Genomic DNA, 22282 nt, shown 5'->3' on the forward strand with positions numbered 1-22282 from the left:
TACATTTCGTTACTATAATAGAGCTGTTAAAGCAATTCCTTTACTTTCTGTTCAAAGTTTTTTCTATCCTCTAGAGCAGAAATTTTACTGAAAAAAAAAGTTTTTACAACTCCATTTATAGATGCCAATGAGCTGTTGTAATATGCAATACATTTATTTTTATCACATACATTATCCTGAAGACACATTTGTTCTCACTCTCACCTGACAATTACTTGCTATGCATTTATTTTTTTGGTAATAGTGTCCTCATCATCTTCTTATGACTGTTATTCCAGGCTGATTCTCAACTTGCGTAAATACAATTAAGGGGGAGCAGTTAATAATGTTTTAGGGTCAAACCCTTGGTGTTTCTGAGGATCTCAAAGTGATGGGAAAGTGTTTACTCGTTTTGCTGAAGAAATATTCTAACTTTTTCTAAGGTGCTCAGGTCTGAGAGTATTTGACCATCCCCTCACACAACGTACTGAGATAGGCAAAAAATTCACAGTTATGTGAATTTAATTAATTGATTAAATATTATCAATAGCATAGTTGAAGGGAATGAATAATGTGTTTTTTATTATTTGTCTAACCTTTAAGACTCCCCAAAATAAGAAAATATGACTATCAGGTCTTCAGAGGTCAATTTTTTGTGCTTCTAGCCTCAAGTCTATTCATTTCCTTTTTTTTCTGCAAATGGGAACTGCTATGAGAACAAAAAATTGACTTGAATTGACTTCTATATTCTGGCATGTGTTATGAAAGCACTGTCATATTCCATTTTTATCAATTTTTTTTTGGTTAAAAAGCATCTATTTGACTGGTAATTAGCACGCCTGTGTCTTTACAGAGTCTCAGTCTTGAAGCAATATATGAAATGTCAAGGAGGTAAAGGCAAAGGTTAAAGATGCTTGGTGTCTCTCAGTTAAAACAGTGCCAGAATAAGTTTTGTATCTTTTTGAAGAGGAGTTTTCTATTTCTTTCATGGCAGCTGTTTTTCTTTTTTTTTTTTTTTTTCATGACTCTGCATGCATTAGTCTCCTACAGGGCAAATTGCTTTATTTAACATGCCACAGAAAGCTACTGCTGTTGCATCAGGGAGATGGAATGCTTCTCTTAAACTGTAATGCCAATAATTGCCTTTGGACTTCCACACAAAGAAAGTTTTGGTCTTCAAACTGTCTGGAAGGGTTTGTCTGTAATTGCTGTAATGTACAATCACTCCTAGAATGAAAAGGAAAATGACATATATTTAGAAAGTTCAATAAGAACAGTGCAAACAAGCAACTCTATTATCCAAGATGGTGAATGAGCCCCATGTTCTGAGGCTGAGCCTCAGAAATTGTTTTATTGCACATGGTGAGCAGACACACTGTTAATATAAAAGTATAATGAAAGCAGTTGGAGTAACCACAAGAACACCCTCTGAAGCATCCACGTTTGGTTAAACATATTTGTCTAAATTCATACCAGGCAGCTGGGCTGACAGATTATTTATGTCTGGATTCTTCCCCTCCATGCTGATTTGTAGCAGAATAGGTATAACCCATCTACACACTTTGACCTTAGGGGAAATAAAAAAGCAAAATAATACACATTTTCTAAGTTTGAAAGCTGTTAAAACTTTAGATGCACTTTCTGAGAGATACTTTGGCCAAATCTCTTAATGTTTTTTAAGCTGCTTCATGAGTTTGACTCACTTCCCAGCATAGTCAGTCACGGCCCTGCCAATGCCCTGCAAACCCAAAACCTGTAGGTCCTTAGCTGCCTGCACTGTCAAAATAAGAAAAGCAGAGAAGGAAGTTTCTGGTATGGATATAACGGAATTGTAACCTAAAATATTCTCTATGGTTTAAAAGGATTTATTATGACTCCCTCTGAGCAGTGGGAAGTTGGCTCACTGATCAGCTACAGTGTGGGTAGATCTTACCAGGCTCGATTTATTGGAGTTAAAAGATGGGGATGATGGAGACTTCTCTCCCAATACCATGTAGATGCAAGAATAAGTGGAAACTCCAAAAGGCAGAAGAAACAATTCAACATTTTTATCTGAAAACCTTCACAGGCCATGAGAAAAGTTGTTAAAACTCTCTGCAAAATAACCTTCTGGGCAGGGAACAAAATTCTGGATCAGATGTTTGCATACAACTTTTACTATTCCCTTATCTTCTATATACACACTAATGATTTTCCTGTCATCCTATTCATTGCTAAGAAAAAAAGTAACTGTGTTGTCATAAATGACAAGCTATCTTCAAATATAAAATAATTGGGTGAAGCACATAAATTCCAAGATAGAGATTGATCATGTCTTTTCATGAAAAATGTTCTTAGTGTTGAAGGTAAAGAGAAAAAATATAAAAAAAAATAATTTACAACATGTCAAGATATTTCTGACAGTATCGAGATATTTATTAGGTTTTTTGCCATGTTCCTCCAAACCTTATTTAAAATTAATTTTTTTTTTAAATGGTTATTACCTCAGTGTGTGTGTAAGTGAGACTAGCTAATGACTATTCCTCCTGCTAAGTAAAGTTTCATTTCTGTATATTTTCTGTATTCACTAAATCAAAGCACTAAAAGCAAAATATATTCTTAGGGATATCTAGATATAAATCCTTCTACACTGAACTTGCATCTATAAAACAATATCTTTTACTGGTCCTTCTGCAGGTGTGTGATGGGGATTTGTGTAAAAAAAGATTCTGAAGACCACGGTATACAATGCCATTTGTATTATGAAAGACATTATAGTAGTCTGTGTAAAAGTATTTCAGGCCTCAGTTTGAGGAGGCATTGCACCAGTACTTTACATTGGGAGAGTTGCAACTTGAAATACATTTGTGGGAATGCTGTAGTTCATATCTAACTGTATTATTGAAATCATGACTTAGCTAGATCAGAAACTGCAAATATCTTCTTCTCTTTGCTTCTTTATTTGCTTGGATTAAGCTTGTCCTGCTGCACAGCTTTCCTGCAAAAGGAGATGGAGTAGCAGTTTATAAGCATTTTGATAGTTCAGCTCCCCCTACTTCCCACTTTGCAGTTCTCTTCCCCAGTCTCTGCTATTGTCTGGTCCTGTTACTCAGCCACATCTCAGGATCCTCAACCCCTCAGCCAGAAGAGCCCTCAACCTCGGCCAGTGTTTATTGATAATAAGCCAAGTGTTTTGGCAACTGATAAGGCTCATTGTGGTTTCTGTGAATTATGCTGCAGATAACTCTTCTTGCATTTTTGTCTGGCTAAGTGTCCATGAGGTACAGGGTCAGACAGCAACTAGTAGCTTTGAAACATGTTTTCTGTTTCAGTGCTTGTAAACATCAGTGTCAGCGTGATCTCTGATAGAGGGACTGTCCTAGCAGTGTGTATTTGGGGTCTCATTACAGTAATGACACTGAAATCTAAGCATGGTGCACTCCTTAATTATCTGAATGGTGAAAGATGCATGCAGAAATGAAAGTTATGCTGCAGGAGGAAGGGCCTAGGTTGTTGCAAACTTAATCAGATGAGAAGGAGGAATTTTAATTTAAAATTTCCCTTGGCATATGAAAAAATATTAAAATCTTCAATTTGTTCAAATATAAAATTGAGTTTCGTTTTTTAGTTACTCTTACATTTAAAAAGTGACAAGTGTTAAAAAGTAGTTATGAATATAAAAAAATATTCTGATTGTCTTTTGAATTAGAGAGGAGTTTGAAAAAAAATAAGCCAATTTGATAACATTTGATTTTTTCTTATCCAAGCGTACATTTTTCAGTGAAAAAAATCTTTCAGACAGCTAGATCAGAGGGCTCAGAGGACTATTACCATATATGGTCCTTTTCAGCTCAGTTTCCTTATAAAAAATAAGTCAGCACCATCTACATTTCCCTTTTCCTCTTCCCTTGAGAAAACAAACCTATAGCATATCTGTATGAATCTCCTCATTTTTTCTTTTCAATGTTCTCCTCAGCCCATCTGGCCCTGTCACAAGCTCTCCTTGTATCTGTGTCCTCCCTTCATTTCCTCAAACCCTGCACCCCAAATTTCTCTAAGCCCTTCATCCCTCCTTCTAGCCACCCTGCTTCTCCATTCAAACAAGGCATTGGGGAGAGCAGAAGAACAGAAAAGAGCAAGGCAAGCTTGAAAACCTTGAAATATTACACATCTACAGGGTGTTCCAAAAGGGCCAAATTTTCATTTGGTTTAAACTGGGAAAATTCTGCTGACGCAATAAAATTAGCACTAATTTAGAAGTTTTCCTATTACAGTTCAAAATGCCTCCCATTTGAGATGTGGACTGCATGTGTATGTGCAGGAGAGAAGAAAACAAAATCTGGAACGATGAAGGTTGTTGGTGTTTCTCTCTGAAACATAGCAAAGTCTAACATTGCCAACATGGAACATTGGGTTTGGGTTTCACCTGAAAAAGCCACCAATTATTTTACTGTACAAAAACCCTGACCACAAATAATTGTATTTGCCATGGAAGGACAATATATCAGACCAGAACAGAAAGCTCCAGGCCTGGTATATAGCTTTAGTCCACTCTTAAAGCAAGTCTTGGTGCATCCTGACTTACGGTGTTGTGATTGGCACCTCCATGAAATCAGCTGCTGGGCACGGCTATATCCACCTGATAGTTTTGCTAAGTCTCTGTCTCTCACATTCATTGTATTTGCCTGTATAGCAGGTTTTGCTGTATCCAGTGGAGAGGAGAGCAGACTTGCTCTAGACTTGGCAGTCAGTCACACTATAGACCTAAAAACACTTAACTAGAGATCATACAGTGACTTGTGAAATAATTTCTTCAACTCGTGTTCCAAAAATATACATTTTCACTCCTGTTTGCCTCTTTTGATTTGCTAAAAATTCTTAAGCCCCTTTTACTTCTTTCCTATGATTTACTACAAAATATTCAACATTTTGCAAGACTGCACCCATATTTGAAAATTTTCTTCCCACCAGCTTCCTGCCCCTCCCCAAATTGACACAGATCAAAGCTGATGAAAGAGTAGCAGTGGTAGTTCCACTGCTTGGTTAGGCACTCTGATCTGCTAAATTCTAGATGTAGAGCAAAGGAATCTAAAAAAAATATTCCAAAGAGTGGTTCTCAGACAGCTCTTTTGTCTGGGGATCATATACTTGACACCATGCCTTATGTGGAATGCACATCAAATCACCTGGAGACTCCACATCAATGGTAGTTATGTGCATGCATGTACCACGAAGAGAATAGACCCTTAAACCAGTTGGGTGCATGAGACAAAAAAAATAAAAGAAAAAAAGAAGGAAGTCTAAAGAGTGTGAATCTGGAGAAGTACATCAACTTTTTCTTTTAATTTACTTCTCTGCTGTACCTTATGCCATTTTTGCTGTTATTTTTAATGTTTTAATGGATGGATTTAAAAAGAAAAAGGGACTTTCCCAGTGCAGTCAGTGTTTTATTTTATAAGGTTCTGTCCTTAATGTAACACATCTGTGTTATGTGATCCAAGAGTGCCCATAGGATAGAGGGCCAGATTCTTAGCTCCCATGCACTTCTCTTGTAGACTTCAAGGGGGTTACACTAACTGCAACAAGTCCATGACTTGCTCTTGTTTATTGTTGAACTCTTAAGTGTTACCATATTTTTCCTTTAATAGTTACTGAAGTTACAGTTACCAAGCACTACTTAGATAAAATTATTTCCTCTGTGCTGAGCTGATTTTTGCTCCAGACTGGCATTTACTAATTTCAGGGAGGTTTTGCTATCACAGTGAACAGGACCAAAACAAGACTCTTATAGGAGTTAATGGACTTCAGTAGTTAGAGAAAGGAGTTTTGTAGCTCAAAACTGAGTCCCAGCTTAAGGTCCATCTGTCACTTTCAATCTAGGAATGGCAGGGATGGTATAATAGGAAATTAAATAAAATAAAATAAAAACAAACAAACAAAAAAGGAAACTGCCTGTTTGTGTTTCAGGATGAAGTGATTAAACTCTGTGTTTACCTTCCACTACACAGTCCAGGGTGAAAGACAATGACTTTCCCTGATTCTGCCTATTCTTTTAGCGATGTGAATAAGCACAATGGACCTGCCTACTAAACTGAGTAAAACCTCAGCGAAGCCAAACTTGTGCTCATGGGCTCCGTGCTTTCCACAAGTGCTACTAGCCCATTCCTGGGATTTTACCCACCCTTCTGCCAGGCCAGCTGTTGTGGCAGTTTTTCTTTAACAGAGACTGCTGACTACATCAAGGAGCAGCATTTCACAGGACTTTCCCTGTGACATCGGAAACCAGACTCTGCTACTGCTGAGTACAACCATCCTCCCCTCTCTCTCCTCTTTTCTCCTGATCCTACAATCCCGTATTGCTTTCTGAGATGCAAAGAAATTAGGACAATAAGCAAAGACAACCAATTCCAGATTTCATGCACCAAACCTCAGCTTGGTTTCCATCCTACACACTCGCCTGATCCCAGGGGATGGCAGCCCACGTGTTTGTAGCACACCATGATGGCTTTGTGCCTCGGTGGAATCAAACATCCAGCAATGGACACTGTGGAGGCAGAGTGAGGACGTGGTCTTCTGCTGCCACAGAACATACATCTCCAAGCAGGCTGCTGCTCTCAAATGCTGGGAGAAGTAAAGCAAAAAATATGAGCCCTGCAGTAAATGTATGTTTCCACAAAAGTGGGTATATGTTCATTGTATGTTGCATGGGTTTTAATGAGAATCCCAGGAATTACAGCCTATTCGATGATTACTGTCAACCCTGTTGGCAGGTACACTAAGCACACAAACTGCACAGATGTGTTAAAGGAGGAGGAAAAGTGATGGATAAGTCAGTGCAGGGTGCGAATTAGAGTGTAATAGATTAGCTGTTGCCATTAACTCAGAGATCTAAAAAGAAAAAGTCCTTTCATAGATCTGCCATCTATGGTGCATCCAATGAGGTTTTTTTAAGACATGCACGAGGAGCAGAAGTGACTCCATATCCAAATGTGGCTGACAATTGCTTCAAGGTTTTCCCCTTTAAGGCTGTTGTTAAAGGTGAAGGGAAGGCCTATCTGTGGAGAGATGGCATGCTTCTCCACCTCTCATGTGCTATGGAGGACTACAGCAAGCCCTGCAAGCCCAGCTCCCTGAGTAAGTTGTGAGAATATCTAAATAATTCATATCCACAGTCTGCATGGATGCTCCTGAGAGGCTGTCCTTGTTTTGTCTGTGTCCTTGCATCCCAGACATGGGGAGCATAAGCATGGACAGGGTCAAACAGAATCAGTGTACACCATCGAAGTGAAGTGCACACTGTAATAACAAACCCAGGTCTCAAGTCTGCACTTTGAGAAACACACGATGATGTTGGAGTGTCAACAAGACCTACATATACGGGTCTAGAGACTGAGGACAAGGGCAGACAGATGGAGAAACAGCACCAGATGGTTCATTTACTAAAAGGAAGCATGAGAGAGAGTTTCATCTCCTTACAGAAAGGAGATGATCACACAGGAGGAAAAATCATACATCACTTAATTTAGCAGGGATAGTCGTATGGAATAACACACAAAAGCTGAGGACAGAGAGTTATGCTGGAATTAAAATAGGCTTCTTACTGCTCACATAATTAACTACTAAAACAACCTCTGAATTTTGATAACAACTTCTTAATTTTTAGTATTTCCAGCTTAAGAGCAGCTACCTTTTTGGAAGCTATATTTTATCCAAGCACACACTTTTTTGAACTCAGTGCTGTTGTAACTGGATGAAATGAAATGGCCTGTAATGTATACAGGAAATCGTATTAAGCAATCTGATGTTCCCATCAGTCCTTAAACATTATAAATGAACCCAGAAACTTCTCAGGGTGATGATAGATGTGAAGACTGCAACTCCCAGAGTGAAACCCTCTGTTTCGAGCTATACAACCAGAATGCTGTGATCAAGCCTGATGGTTGAATGGTTCCACTGCCTTCTGCAAGATAGCATCGTCTGCAAGATGGTCTCTTATATGCATATTAAGAGCAGCCCTTGGGCTCTGGCACTTTGCCAGCTTGACCCTCCTTTAAATGAAGCCTGACTCTGGGTTGGGATAACTGCTTGGCTCCATATGGAGTGTTGAGTGCCCTCGGTTATTTGGTTCCCACTGATCCAGGCAGGAACTCAGAGCACTCTGTGTTTAAGGATTGCACCCCGCAGGAGAGACTTTGGTTTGGATTTTATACTTCAGTAATCGAGTAGAGCTTTTCAACAGCTCCCATAAAGATACCCGAAAAATGTTATTACAAGCTAGTCTTTATATAGCAAGTTGCCTTTACAGTGTTGAGCCAGGGAATGCCTCCCACCCAGTTCTGACATCCTTATGTCTGGAGCGACCTCTGACTAGCTATTAGCATCTCTGCCTCTCCAGTCTTCTTCTACACATTCACAAGTTTCTTCCTCTCTCTGTAAGTAACTTGTTTTTCTCAATCCTGCAAACTCATAGCACTGCTAACTAAAAGGCTGAGCACTTCAAATGTTCATGTATCATCTCTTTTCAGGCATAGTTTGATTTAAAGAATCACAGAGAAGCACAGTGGAAGACCTAGTCAGCACTTCATCTCAGTCTTCTCAAGAAAAACACCAACATAAATGAAGCCAGATCAAAGGAAAGGGAGGAAATCTTCTCTATCAAACCTAACTACTAACCATAGTTTTCGTTCAGGAAAAAATAAATTTTATTGCCTTTTTACAATTGAGGGTAAAAAGGTAAAAGAAGGAAATTAGTAGAAAATATTATTTTTCAAAAGCAGTGACTGCTTATTGCACTTCATTTGGTTTTCTCAGTGTCTTACCAATTCTGCATATACCTTAACAGATAATTAATTTTGTCAAGTTACTAAACATAAAATTATTGCGAATTCTTAGAAAGGGAAAGCATAAGAATACTTAAAATCCCCAAGGCATATTTTATATACTCCACTCTAGGTGTTGTCATGGATTTCAATGAAACCTACTACCATGAAATTATCAGAAAGCTGAAAAAATCCTTTACAGGCACCCAGGGACAGATTTGAAACCTGACAAAGGTATCCCTTTCTGTGGCAGTGCTTTCCAGCCTCTCGTTCCCCTGTTTGTACATACATCCAGGATTGTTCTGTCCCAGGTGAAGAATCCAGCACTTGCTCTTGTTACACTTCATATTGTTGGTGATTGTCCAGCTCTCTAGTCTATTCAGCTCTCTGTGCATGGTCTCCCTACCCTCAAGGGAGTCCACACTTTCTCCTGCTTTAGTGTCATCAGCAAACACACTTCATGTACATTCAATTCCTGCATCCAGGTCATTTATAAAAACATTTAAGAGCACTGGCCCTAAAACTGAGCTCTAGGGAACCCCAATAGCCTGATGTAACCCCAATTTCCTACAACCTTTTGACCCCAGACTGTCACCCAGTTGCTCACCCAATATATTATGGGCTTGTCCATATGTGCTGGACATTTTATCCAGAAAGATATGGTGAGAGATAGTATCAAAAGCTTTGCTAAAATCCCAAACCACCACATCCACTGGTTTCCCTTGGTCAACTAGTTGTGACTGCAGCAGGGTTGGCACAGGAAGAGGGTTGCTTTGGGGTCAGACTGGGAAGGTGGATGGAGTAGCACTGTTGAGAGGGGAGAAGCTGTGACACTGAAAGGGGAAGGAAAGGGGAAGGCAGAGACACCAGGCTGGGAAAGGGACTTCTGTGGGGCCAGTCAGGTACCAGATCAACAGCAGGGTCAATCGGTGTCAGCAAAGCTGGAGGAGGATGTTGCAGGGAGATACCTGGCCACAGGTGCATTTCATGTCCAGATGGCAGAGAGCTCAACTGCAGGGAACATTCTTCTCTTGCCTGTTCCCTGCCTTGCCTGACTGAAAGCTGGCTGGGGGTGGCCACCATCACCCAGCTTGGGGCTTTCAAGGCGAAAACACTTTTTGAACTCCTCCAAGATTACAGAAAAGTCTCACGGTGCCTGTTTAAACAAGTGTGTCTGAACAGGAAAATCAAACAGACAGGGAGCTACTTCAGTTTCTCCACTTATACGATGTTTGAAATGATAAGCAAGGATATATTTTCACATAATTGGACTGTGTCAAGGTACCGGCTGTTTGATCAGATAGGGGCTCTCTATGTAGTCTCACATCAGAGGGCTAGTAAACTACAAATTAAGGTAGGCTTTAGATTTTGTCTGCAAAGTAGCCAAATAAATTGAATTTTATTTCTAAAGGTCACAATGAAGAGAGGGAGAAAATACCAAAAAAAGGGAAAAATAATGTACCAAGATAACTGTATCAGAAAAAGCAAGGGAATGAAATCTTTGGAAAGGTCTCAATCATGCATAAAACCCCATAAATATTGGAAAGATGCTAATCAGCATCTTTGGATCTGACAGAGAGCTTTGAGAGCCCACACTTTCATCACCCTAAAAGAAGCCTGCAGAAAGGAAGGGCTAGTAGGGCAAGGGAAATGTAATGTGCTATGGCTCCAAGAAAGGCTTTTGGGTTTGTTCTGTTTGTTGGTAATTTATCATTTATTTGGCATTTGCCTTTGCAGCAATATCTTGAGGAGGGTGAGACACTCTGGGACAACTTGCACAGGCCAGCTGGGTGAGGGCCAGAGAGCACTGCTTACTCCCCTCCATCCCTCCATCCCACCCTATTTGCTCTGGCATCTCAGGCCTGGGGACAGGCAGCTTGCATTTTCTCCTGCTCCCTGTCCAGTCACACCCCTACAGACTGCCCCCAAAGCAGGGGGAATCTCCCCTGCCCACCCACCAACTCTGGGGTAGGTCTCCCAAAGGCCCAAGGACTACAAACCCCCTTTCCTCTACATGGCCACTGCCTGAGGCTATCCCTCCTGCAAATACAGCCTTGTGCTCTAGACAGATTCCCAGGCTCCAGACAAAAAGGCCAGGGGGACTCCAGGGGACCCAGCTGGCTCCCAGCCAGCACTACTGAAAGGGGATCACAAGAAGCCAGATTTATTCCTAAGAACAAAGTTTCCGGTGACTTTCCAAGATGCTCGTCGTACTCCTTTCGCCTTTTATTTCTTCTCATCCTTGACTCCCTCCCCTTATTTTTCAAACTCTCAGCTAGAACAGAGGTGCTCCCTGTCACTATCGGTGAACTTTCTGCTCCCCTCCCTTGTCAGGTCCATGTACACTCCTGGGGCATTTCTTTTTCTGTCCCTGGATTTATACATCACTGGCATTTAACTACTTTTTTTGGCTAGAGAGAAGGACCTGAATTTACCTGTGAGGCTGAAGCACATGACTTTTCCCTGTAAATAGCACATCCAAGCCCCAGCAACCACAGGATGTGAAGCGTGCGTGTGTGTGTCCATGTGTGCTCACATGTCACTTGCTACCAGGGCTTGCAGCTGCACTTAGTAACTAGTAAAGGGTGGACTCTCATGGGAGACTTCAGCGCAAAAGAGGTGAAATGACTTGCAAAAGAGGACCAGCAAACCTCAGGGTGATAACTAACTCCGTGTGTTGAACACTCCCCTGCTCCGCCTGCTGTCAGAGCCTCCTCACTGTGTCTCTCTGTTATCCTGACGTTGTTTCAGAAGTAAAAATCATATTGACCCAAATCCATCCCAAGTGCAGTAGGACCATTAACAGCAGGGGATAGACTGCGTCTGGTGTCACTCCGAACTGGCAGAATCTGGACCCAATGGAAGGATGTCATCCCACTTTGCAGTGTGGTCTGTGCTGCTGACATGGGAGGAGGTAAGTGGGAAGCAGTCTGCGTGCCTGGTCTGGGCATCCCACAGCCACCCATGGCACTTTGTGGAGCAGTACAGGCTAGCCCCTGTGAGGGATGGAAGGTGTATGGAGGGTGTTATACCTTAAAGCCATGAATTGCAAGAAATCTGATGCTGTTTGAAAGGCTGAAATAAGTTCTGCTTTGAGTGACAGAAAAAACCCCAGCTGTTGAAAAGCAAAGTGACCCAACACCAAGAGAGAGCCCACACTTGCTACATAAATAATGTCAAAACCACATACACTGAGAATAACATGAAGGCAGTGCGAGGCAGACCAATGTCTAGAAATGTTATCTCTCCTGTCCAAAAGCTAATCAGCCCAGCAGCAGGCAAGCCAGGAACATTTTAGATTATGTCTATGCATGCAGTTGATGGAAAGTCTGAGAGAAACATAAGCTTTCTAAAAGACAAATTCAGTTTCCCTACAAAATATTTGGAATTTTCCCCCCTCCTCTTCTGGCAGGGAAATTGTTTGGTTGCATTGATTTATTAGAATGACATAGCTCCCAGTATCATATCTAGACATTGGTTGCCACTCAGCAAAAGGATGTGGTGAGATCACATCACCAAAATAATAAGGCACTGGAGTTGCTAAACAGAGGTTACATATCAACAGGGCAGTTTCAAGTACTTGAGGATGACTTTGATATTTGTAGGAGTGTGATTTTTTTTTTTTTTCAATTAACAGTGTCTGGAAGATACCTGGCACCAGTTACTCTTCTATTCAGCTCTAGTTTCCTTTACAGAAGGAAATTAAAATCCTGATAAATGTATTTGCATGAATATATGTTTTCCTAACTGGCAAGTTTTTGCTTAAGACAATCATTTTCAAAACATCTTAGCAGAAGAAGAAAATAAGTATTTTCCCCAAATCTCTTCCTTGTGAGTTTAGTGGGATGTTTTTGGAACTCGTATTTTACAGATGCAAATTAAAGGCGGGGGGGAGCAATCTTGCCTTGGGAAGCCGTATGACACCAGCAGGAAGGTCCAAAAAGAGGCGCTGGAAAGAGGAGACCTGCCAAGTTCCACTGTCGTGCCTGCAGGTTGAGCTGCTATCTGCCTGTGGGGCCGCGGCTCCCGACTCTCCTCCAGTTCTGCAGCTGGAGAGGCAGCAGCTGGAGGAGAAACCCTTCTGCACAGACAGCCCTGCCTTACATAGGAATTACTCTCCCTTGATTTTTTTCCTTCTACGGACTTTTTTTTTTTCCCTACCTCGGGAGCTGATTATTATCAAGCTGAAACGTATTTCCTTCTGAAAAGTGGTTTGGGTTTGTTTTGTGTTTGGTTCCCCCCCTTCATTCGCATAGACCTCTCTAGTGGGAAGAGGCTTAGATCGGGATTGTGGAGTTTTCTCAAAATGTGGTGACATGCGTTTCTACTGCGCTGTATATTTTCTTACTGTCTTTTGCGTCACATATTTTCCAGCAATTTTGAGAGATGTAAGGAATAGCTTTAAAACAATAGGCAAAGAAGTGGGGGGATTATTCCAACAGTCTTGCAAGTTTGGAGTATTTCATCTTCTTCAAAAGGCGAGGGGAAAAAACCTGTCCTTCTGAGCAAATAATTAGAAGAAGACTGGGAATACAATAATTACCCCAAATGGAAACCCAGACTGCAATCAAACAATACGGCTTTTGTAAACCGGCTCCGCCTGTAAAAAAATCTAGGAAATCTCATAACTAGAACTGTCGAAATCTCTTTCTTATGCAACAATATGTAAAAGACTCCTGAGAAATGAGGAGTAAACATGGAAACCCTGTAAAATAGCATGATAATGAACTTGCTCTGAGCACTGGAGATCGCCTTGGCGTTACTGACATGGATTCCTTCAACCACAAAGTATTTTCTCATGTTGAAGAATTTGGGACAAATTACATTTCGTGATATTTCGCCAATAAACAAGCACGTGAAGACAAATAAACTGGGACTTGCCATAATCTACCTTGATCGCTGTGGAATTTGAGGGGACCAAAGTAATTGGGAGCGAGGCAGTGTGGTTTTGAATGAATGTTCTTTATGAGAGAGCAGAGAGAAGATCATTTACATCCTTCATATTTTATACTTTTGCCTCTAGGAAAGAAAAGGCCAGCAGAGCCCCGACTATCATTCACTCATAATGATGGCATTCAATCTAGTGATTCACAGTGAATCATATAATAAGGTTTCCATTTTGTGCACGGGGAGAAGAAGGAGGGGTGATTAAACTTTTTTAGTTCGCATTCACGTCCCCAGCCTCCTCTTTCCCTTGAACTGCTTTATGGTTTTGTTTTGGTTTATTTATTTCTTTATTTTCCCTTTAATTTTCTCCCAGTTCGGCTACCCCCCAGCAATAAAAATCTCTGGAAGAAACGCTGACATGGTTAATTGTACGGTTATTATTTTCCCTTCCGCGGCGTTTCATACGAGCACGGCTCTGCTTTCGTGGGCTCTCGGGGCCGGGCCAGGCCGGGCCGGGCCGAGCTGGGCCGGGCTGTGCCGCTCCGGAGGTGGCTCTGCCCCAGCACAGGGGATGCAGACCCCCGGCCAGCGCGGCCCCCGCAGGCGGTAACTCCGCGGAGCGCCCGGCCCGGGGCAGCCCCGCCGACCGGGGCACGGCGGGGAGCCTGGGAGCAGCCCTGGACGGCGGATTGCAGCGGCACCGGGAAAGGGGGAAAACTCGCTTTTTGTCTCAAACTCGCCCCCACACCCCCCGTCCCTGGGCACGGGAGGCACAGCTCGCTCAGCGTACTCGTCTTGTGCGGGTCTGGGTCAGGGTGAGGGGGTTCCGGCACCCGGGGCCCTGCTCTGTGACTGCAGAGCCCCTCCACACACCGGCAGGCACATGCACAGGACCGCGGGCTCGCTGGCAACGCAACCAGCGGGCGGATCCTCTAGGTGTTCTCGAGACCCTGCGAAGCCCTTCAGGTAAAAGCCGAGACGACGGCAGGGTAAAGCTCTGGGGGCTGGGAGGAGGTGCTGGCTCAGCAGGGAGGTCTGCACCGTGGCTGCGAGCCGCGCATCAGCCAGTGCGCCCCATCCAGAGCTGCTCCTGCAGAACCCCGTGAAAGGCAGCCGGAATCACCCCAAGAAGAGATCGAAAGAAAGGCACCGAGCGGGAAAAAGGCTCGGAAAGCACAAGCATCCCGGAGCAGGCGAGGCGAGGCAAGTCGGTGCTGACGGGCAGGGGCAGAGGTGATGCCACACAGGAACCGGCTCCAAACGCGCCTGGAGGAGCGGTGCTCTTCTCCAGCAGAGCCGGCACCTTTGCAAGAGCTTTAAAAAAATATATTAAATTAGATAGGCGTGTTGTCACTAAAGGGAAACCACCGCCTTAGCCATGGGGCTTTCACCAAGGCAGCCAAGTTCCCTTTTGGGCAGAGGGAGTCTCGAAGTCTGCTTGACATCTTGAAGCTTAAATAACCGTAAGGCATTGTTACTCCCTGGCAGCAAAGTGCCTCGTTACGCCTGATTGAGCTAATTGCTTTGAAATAGGATATATTATCTATAATTATAGAGATCTTGGAGGAGACGGCCAGCCTTTTCTTTCATCTTTTCCAAGTGCATCATAATGTCGCGATCAAATTAATTTAGGCCACTTGAAATAGTGCCTTCCTTTCAGCCCGGCTCCTCCGACCCTCAAAGAGAAGGGGACGCCTCGGCGGCCAGAATTTGGCCGTCCAAACCGTTCCTAGTGACCTCTCGAGGACCAGTCCAGGTGCCTGAAGCCTTAAAAGTAATTTGGGTTATGTTTAATCAGGGCAGAAGGGAAAGGAGAAAAGAGAAAGATTTAAAAAAAAAAAAAAAAGAAAAGAAAAAAAAAAAGGAAAGAACTGAGGTCTTTCAGCATTTTTCCGACACTCAGCGGAGAAGGAATAGCGGCGGGAGCAGGGAGGGCTTTGAGCACTTGAAGGGCTTTGAGGGCTTGTAAAGCCCGCGGGACATTTTTAGCACTTGCGATAGATCTGGCTTTTTGCCCCCGGGGTTGAGGCTCTCACAGATGAAGCAAGGCTGCTGAAGGCTGCTCAGACAACACGCAGGGAGCGCGCAGGGAACGCGCAGGCAGTGCCCAGAGCGGCAGAGCTGCCCCGGAGCCGCCTGTCCCCAAAGCCAGCTCGTGTCCTGCGAAACTGTCTGGTCTCCTAAGAGCTCCTGTCTCGGGAGAAATAAAATAAGAACAAGGGAAACAACAACACCCCTCTCCATTCTGAGTTCTGTCTTTAAGTCAAAGATAACGTTTACAAAAGGCAGACAATGCCCTGAATTGGTTTAGTGCTGCCTCCTGTCCTTTCTCCCCATCCCCCATGCGCTCCCTCAACCCTTGTTGTATTCCCACCGAAATAAAATGCTATGGGTAATGGCTTTGCCTAGCACATTCATTATATTGAAACGGGACTGTTTAGGATGCTAATTGCCCAATGTTGTTATCTAGCACAAGTGCCTTCAGGGAAACGCCACTGCTCCCAATAAAAACACTGGACTGGAACAAGCACCCATAAAGTCACCTATTCCCCCGTGCCCTTTCACTTCGATTTTTCTTACAGCCCAGGGAGGAAAATAAGAGAGAGGCATCTAAAAGCAAGCCAGAGTATCAACACCACGGAACAGGTACTAAAAAAGTTCCTAAAACTTAGCCGTGTTTTGGTCACCCAGAGCGCAGCGAACAAGGTAGGAAGAGTTTGGATACCAAAAATTTCCCGCTAAACACAGAAATCAGCCTTGGGAGAAATTTCGTTATGCAAATTTGTTTTCTCCATTCCTAACTTAAAACTTGTAGATTTCATTAAGAAAGACGTGAAAGAAAGAAAGGAGCAAGAACCGAAAGGAACTTCCCGTTTTCAGCCCAGGAGCTTGCCAGCACGTGAGTTAGAATCAAGTCCTTGCTATGATACAGTGATTGAAATACCACCGAGTATGACAGAAGTGTAAACACAAAGCGCTCATTGCTGGGAGATAAATAGAGAGCTAATTATCTCATTCTGTCAACTCTCAATGAGAGCGGGATCGCGCTCTCGCTATGGGACGCACACTCATCTCTTCAAACCTCAGCAACATCCCAAGGTTACAACCATTCTACAAAAGAAAAGTGAGGGAAAAAAAGACCCCAAACAAGTCAGCAGCTCTATTTTTAATATTCGTATTTTTGTCGAACAACGAGATCGAAATCAGCCCGTGGGCTGCCTCGAGGTCTAATAAACACATCACTTAGTCTTTTGCACAGTTAAGTTTGGAATCAGGGGAAAAAAATAATAAAAACCCCAAACAAGATCCTACCTGTAGGATCGGGTGGAGGGAACACCGTGACACCGTGAAACACGATGCATGGATATATGTGCATGTTTTCTTAGTCAGGGGTGGGGTGGGGGTGCATCTTCGTGTCGAGCACCCGGCTTTGGGAAAATGTCGTGTGATTGGTAGAGCAAACTAATTTTGTCAGGCTGAATGTGCTGATGTCCCAGGGCTAAGGCGCCTTGCTCCCTTGATGCGGGTTAACGTCCTCAATAGTCCCCCTCCAGCTGAAGCCTTTGATCAGACCGCTGCTGGCGCCTAAAAACAACATCACTTGTCTGCCTATTAGAGGCACTGACTAATCGTGACAGATTGTTTATTCTCGCAATTAGCGATGCAGCCGCTTCTCCGAGCACCCCCCGCCCCCCCGCCCCGACGCGGCCCGACCCGGCCCCCCGGCCCGACGGGGAGCGGGAGAGGCTGCGGGCAGCGGTACCGGCACCGGCACCGGCAGGGCGCGGGGCCGGCCTGGGCTGGGATGGGCGGCGGCACCGCTGCTCCCCGCCTCGCAGGAGCGCTCAGCAGGGCGGCACGGATCGGGAGGGAAATTGGATGTGCCAGTGTGAGCCATGTGTCGGCGAATAGGTCTGCACAAAGTGCGTTCACTCTCATGTGTAGGAATGCGGGGGGGTAGCCTGCAAGTCGCCTACAAATCATCTTCACTAGAGTATGATCCATACATGAGCACAGCACATGCGGGAGGCAGGTATGATGTACGTGCAGGACACTGTGAGCACACCGCAAGGGCACATGATCACGCGTGTGTAAGATAAGTATGTGTAGCTGCTCGCAGGACAATTCATTTCAATCAGGTCCTGTTGCTTATCAGTTAACAAAACGTCTATTATATAAATTCATTTCATAATCTATATGCTCCTAATCTACCATCTTTATTGGGTTCAGTTAAAAGGAAAGGGAATTCTCTGTCCCTCCCCGTTTAGATAATTGCCCTTAAATGACTGCAAGAGGCTCTTGTGTTCCGAGGAGATTAGAGCCCTGCAGCTATCAATAAACTTTTCTCAGCGAGCGGCCAATCCCGTTATTAGAGAGCGGCTCCGTTTTACTGCACATCCGTCCTGGGCGCGGGGATAAGAGATCGTAAAACGAATTTACAAAACAAAATAGCCGGGACTTTAAGGGCTCAGGGGCTTATATGTTTCTTTTTACGTGAATGAACATTTCGTTATCTGCAGACACGCACACATCTATGCCATGAAAAGTGGCACAATTTATGTGTTGTGTATGCGGGTACGTACATAAACGCAGATCTCCGCAGTTACATCGAACACACCGCAGGGCCGGCGTTCACTTAAAAACAAAACCAACAAACCAACCAACCCCCCTAAAACCACTGTTTCGAGGCGCAGCCAGGCTGTGGGACGGGAAGCGGCTCCTTCCCTTTGAGAGGTCACACTCGGGACAACCCGGTATTTGCCGGTTTTGGAGAAGAGTGGGCTTGGGCCCGCTCCCTCTGGCTTACAGGCAGAAAGGCTGGCTTATGTTTTTCCGACGTTAATACGTTTTTTCCCCGAGTTTTGAGCCTTCTCGTCCCCGCGGCGGGGAAGGCAGCCCCGGCCTTCCTTGCTCCCGCCTGAGATGAGAGCTGGGGAGCGGAGAGGGGCTGAAGGCAGCGGGGGGGGACGGGGGGGGAGGTGCAGAACGGGGCTGGGGCGAGCGGATCGGGGCGGGATTGGGGGGTGCAGAACGGGTTTTTGGGGAGCAGAGCCGGGATGGCGAGAGCGGGACGGGGGGATGCGGGGCCGGAGAGGGACGCGGGGCGGGCGGGACGCGCCGCCGGCGATCCCGGCCCCGCCCCCCCGCCCCGCCGCCAATGGGGCGGTGCCGCCCCGCCCCCCGCGCGCTGGTTGGGCGGTGCCGCCCCCGCGCCGCTTTATCAGGCGGCGCCGCCGCCGCGGGGCCGGAGCGCGTCCGAAGGTTGTGCGCGCCTTCCGCGCCCCCGGCCCCATGCGCGGCGGCGCCCATCGCTCCCGCCCGGCGCTCCGGTGGCGACTACGGGCCGCCTCTGCATGGCCCCGGCTGTGGATATGACCGCCGCGCCCACCGGGGTCCGCAACGACGAATTGCCCGCGTCCGCCTTCAGCAGTCCCGGCGGCGGCGGCGCCCTCCCCGTCGCGGCGGCGATGGGCGGGGAGGAGGAGAGCGACAAGCCCAAGGTCTCCCCATCTCTGCTGCCGTTCAGCGTGGAGGCGCTCATGGCCGACCACAGGAAGCCGGGAGGCAGGGACGGCCCCGAGGGCGCCGGGCCCCCGCCGGGCGCTGGGGCGGCCGCCCGCGCCAGCCTGAGCCCTCGGCTGGGCGCCCTGACAGCGGAGGCGCCGGGCTCTCCGCTGCCCCTGGGCGGACACTTCTCCGTCGGGGGGCTGGTCAAGCTGCCCGAAGATGCGCTCGTCAAGGCGGAAAGCCCCGAGAAGCAAGAGCGGAGCCCTTGGATGCAAAACCCACGGTTCTCGCCGCCTCCCCCGAGTAAGCAGGGTTCGGGAGCGGGCGGGCTGGGAGCGGTCCGGGGCGGCTGCGACCCGGGCAGACCGAGGGCAAAGCTGCGCGGGCGGCCGGGGTTTTCCTGTTGGTTTTACCCTGCCTGGCCCCTCCTGGCACACTTTTCCCTGACGTTCGCACTGTCTGCTAGGCCAGTTCAAATTACCGAACGGGTTCGAGTGTGTGCGAAGCCGGAGGATGGCTGGGAAGGCATAGGAAGAGCGGCCGCGCCAGGGCGAGGTTTTGTGACAAATATTAATAGAAAAGTAAAATCAGCCCGACCGGCCTATTAGTTTGGCCTGGATCTCAAACTGACCACGCAAATCTTGACTCAATCTCAGCGGTGTTTTCTCAGAAAACGGCTCAAATAATTCTGTAAGGACCCGCACAGATCGATCTCCTGGGGGCGGGAGCCTTGCGGTCCTCAGCCCCACCGGCTGCTGTCTCAAGTGTTGCATCTCCGAAGTCTGAAGAGCCGCAATTGCTAATGTTTTCCTGCTTTAATACAGAGTTATCTAAACTAATAGAAGTAGCAGCGGGAGAGGTGGGACGAGAAACGCCTGTTAATCATCTCCAGCGGCTGCGCTGAGCCCGGGTCCGGAGATCCCGGGCTGCCTGCCCTCGGCCTGGTCGCACTCCGTCCCCACTCCGGATCCTGTGGAAAGGAGCGAGCTTGGGCTGAGGCTCTCCTGAGCGTATGGGGTGCCCGTAGCAAAGCTGCAGACAGAGCTATTTTCTCTGTTCCTTGGAGGAGGGCAGGTTTTCTGACAGGAGTTGTGTAGAGTTTAGCAGCGGTTTAATTTATTTAAATTGCAAAGTAAAAGTTGTTATTGCTAAGTAAACCGGGGACAGATGGATGTTGAGGATCCTTAGAAATGTTAAATAAAAGGAGAGGAGCGGACCGGTGAAGAGCGATAGATAGAGCCTGAGTGTCAATGCAAACCTCGTAATTAATTACATGCTTAATCCGGTTCCCAGGGGCCTAATGAAGAGGGTGTGAGACTGAGAAGCCAGCCTGTTTTGTTTATTTTTTTTCCTTTAATCCGGTAAAAAGGACAGGACTTTTTTTTTTTTTTTGGAGGGTCATTCCTTTAGTTTATGACTCCTGTTCATGAGCTGGGATCTGTGAAGGCAGGAGGTGGAGGGTGTGTGGGTGCCTGACTCAAAAGAACTTTGCCGAGTTCTTTTCCATGGATTTGTTGAAGGCTTTCCTGTTACGGACACCCACTCTCTTTACTTGAATTGTGCCCCAGGCAGCCCTGGAGGATTTGGGACACTTTCCTTCGAGTGGCGCACCTTATTGCCTTCCTCTCTTCACCCCAGCTGCAGTAGGGTGGGGGCTCTGCGGGCCGTGGGGTTTTGGGCGCTGCTAACCGAGGTGTCTCTCTCCTTCCCCTCTCCCCTGGCTGCTCCCGGCACAGGGCGGCTGAGCCCTCCAGCCTGCACCCTGCGCAAGCACAAGACAAACAGGAAGCCCCGGACGCCCTTCACCACGGCACAGCTGCTGGCCCTGGAGAGGAAGTTTCGGCAGAAGCAGTACCTGTCCATTGCCGAGCGTGCCGAGTTCTCCAGCTCGCTCAGCCTCACCGAGACCCAGGTGAAGATCTGGTTCCAGAACCGCCGCGCCAAGGCCAAGAGGCTCCAGGAGGCTGAACTGGAAAAGCTGAAGATGGCAGCCAAGCCCATGCTCCCGCCCGCTGCTTTTGGCATCTCCTTCCCGCTGGGCGGCCCGGCTGTGGCCGGTGCCTCTCTGTACGGCACCTCCAGCCCTTTCCAGCGGGCAGGGCTGCCTGTGGCTCCTGTGGGACTGTACACAGCACACGTGGGATACAGCATGTATCACCTCACATAGAGCCTGAGCCTTGCTGAGTCCAGCCCGCTGGCTGTCTGCTCCCGCTGATGACACATGCACTCCCTCCCTGCTCTTCTCTGTGGACTTCCCCATGGACCCTGTGGCAGAGACTCCTCCAGTCCAGCTCTGCTTGACCTCTCTGCTTTCCTCTCTGACGCTGGGCCCCTGGCCCAACACTGTTCTGCTCTCCTCAGCAGTCCTGGGGAGCTGGCAGAAGCCTGAAGCATCGCCCCAGCTCCTTCCTGACACAGGGTGTTGATGGGCCAACCCTGCCCTGTGTCCCCGGGTCCAGCTGGCAGCCTGGAGTCCCCCCTGCATGGGGTAAGGAACTGTGGAAGAGAAACAGAAAAAAAGGGACTGAAAGACAGGACGTTTCTCTTACTTTCTGCAAGGCGAGGTCAAGAGGCAGAAGTGTAGAGCAGCCTCTCCTGTCCCTGTGTAACAGCACTGTCTGTTACCTGTCTTTGTTCCTCCGCCAGCTCCTTTGGAAGGGGCTCTGTGTACTATGTAATATACTGTATATTTGAAATTTTATTATCGTTTATATTATAGCTATATTTGTTAAATAAATTAATTTTAAGCTACTGTTTGATGCAGTTTGTTTGCTCACTTCTTGCCCTGCCGGGGGTGACAGAAGAGATCAAATTTGTGTGTCAGGGGGACAAGAGAGAGGGACTGGCTCTACTAGCCAATTTTCCCTCTTCTCCAGGAGACTTCAGCTGGAGAGGGATGGTGAGACGCAGCAAGTTGAAAGTTCAACCGATGTATCCTGGAGCTGCCCTGTCCTCACAGATGTCTGAGATTTCTTCCTTTTCCCCCTACTGCACCTCTCCAGCATCAGCTCCCACCGTATCCCTGCCCTGAGGGTGCAGGTGACTGCTACTACTCCCCAGCATAGCCCCGACTTGGCTTCCTTAGCCTTAGGAAGGAGAAAAGACGTTCC

The 22282-nt window shown here is 46.5% G+C and overlaps 1 protein-coding gene across 1 annotated transcript; it reads left to right on the top strand.

The window, feature by feature from the left end:
• Positions 1-18931: 18931 nt before the first annotated feature.
• On the top strand, positions 18932-21924 carry MSX1 (msh homeobox 1). Its single transcript, XM_064653243.1, has 2 exons — positions 18932-19475; positions 20909-21924. The coding sequence occupies exons 1-2, from the start codon at positions 19019-19021 to the stop codon at positions 21337-21339; spliced, it is 888 nt and encodes a 295-aa protein (XP_064509313.1). The 5' UTR covers positions 18932-19018; the 3' UTR covers positions 21340-21924.
• The last annotated feature ends 358 nt before the right edge of the window (positions 21925-22282 follow it).

This window comes from Pseudopipra pipra, chromosome 4 (genome assembly GCF_036250125.1).
Source record: "Pseudopipra pipra isolate bDixPip1 chromosome 4, bDixPip1.hap1, whole genome shotgun sequence".
NCBI lineage: Eukaryota > Metazoa > Chordata > Aves > Passeriformes > Pipridae > Pseudopipra > Pseudopipra pipra.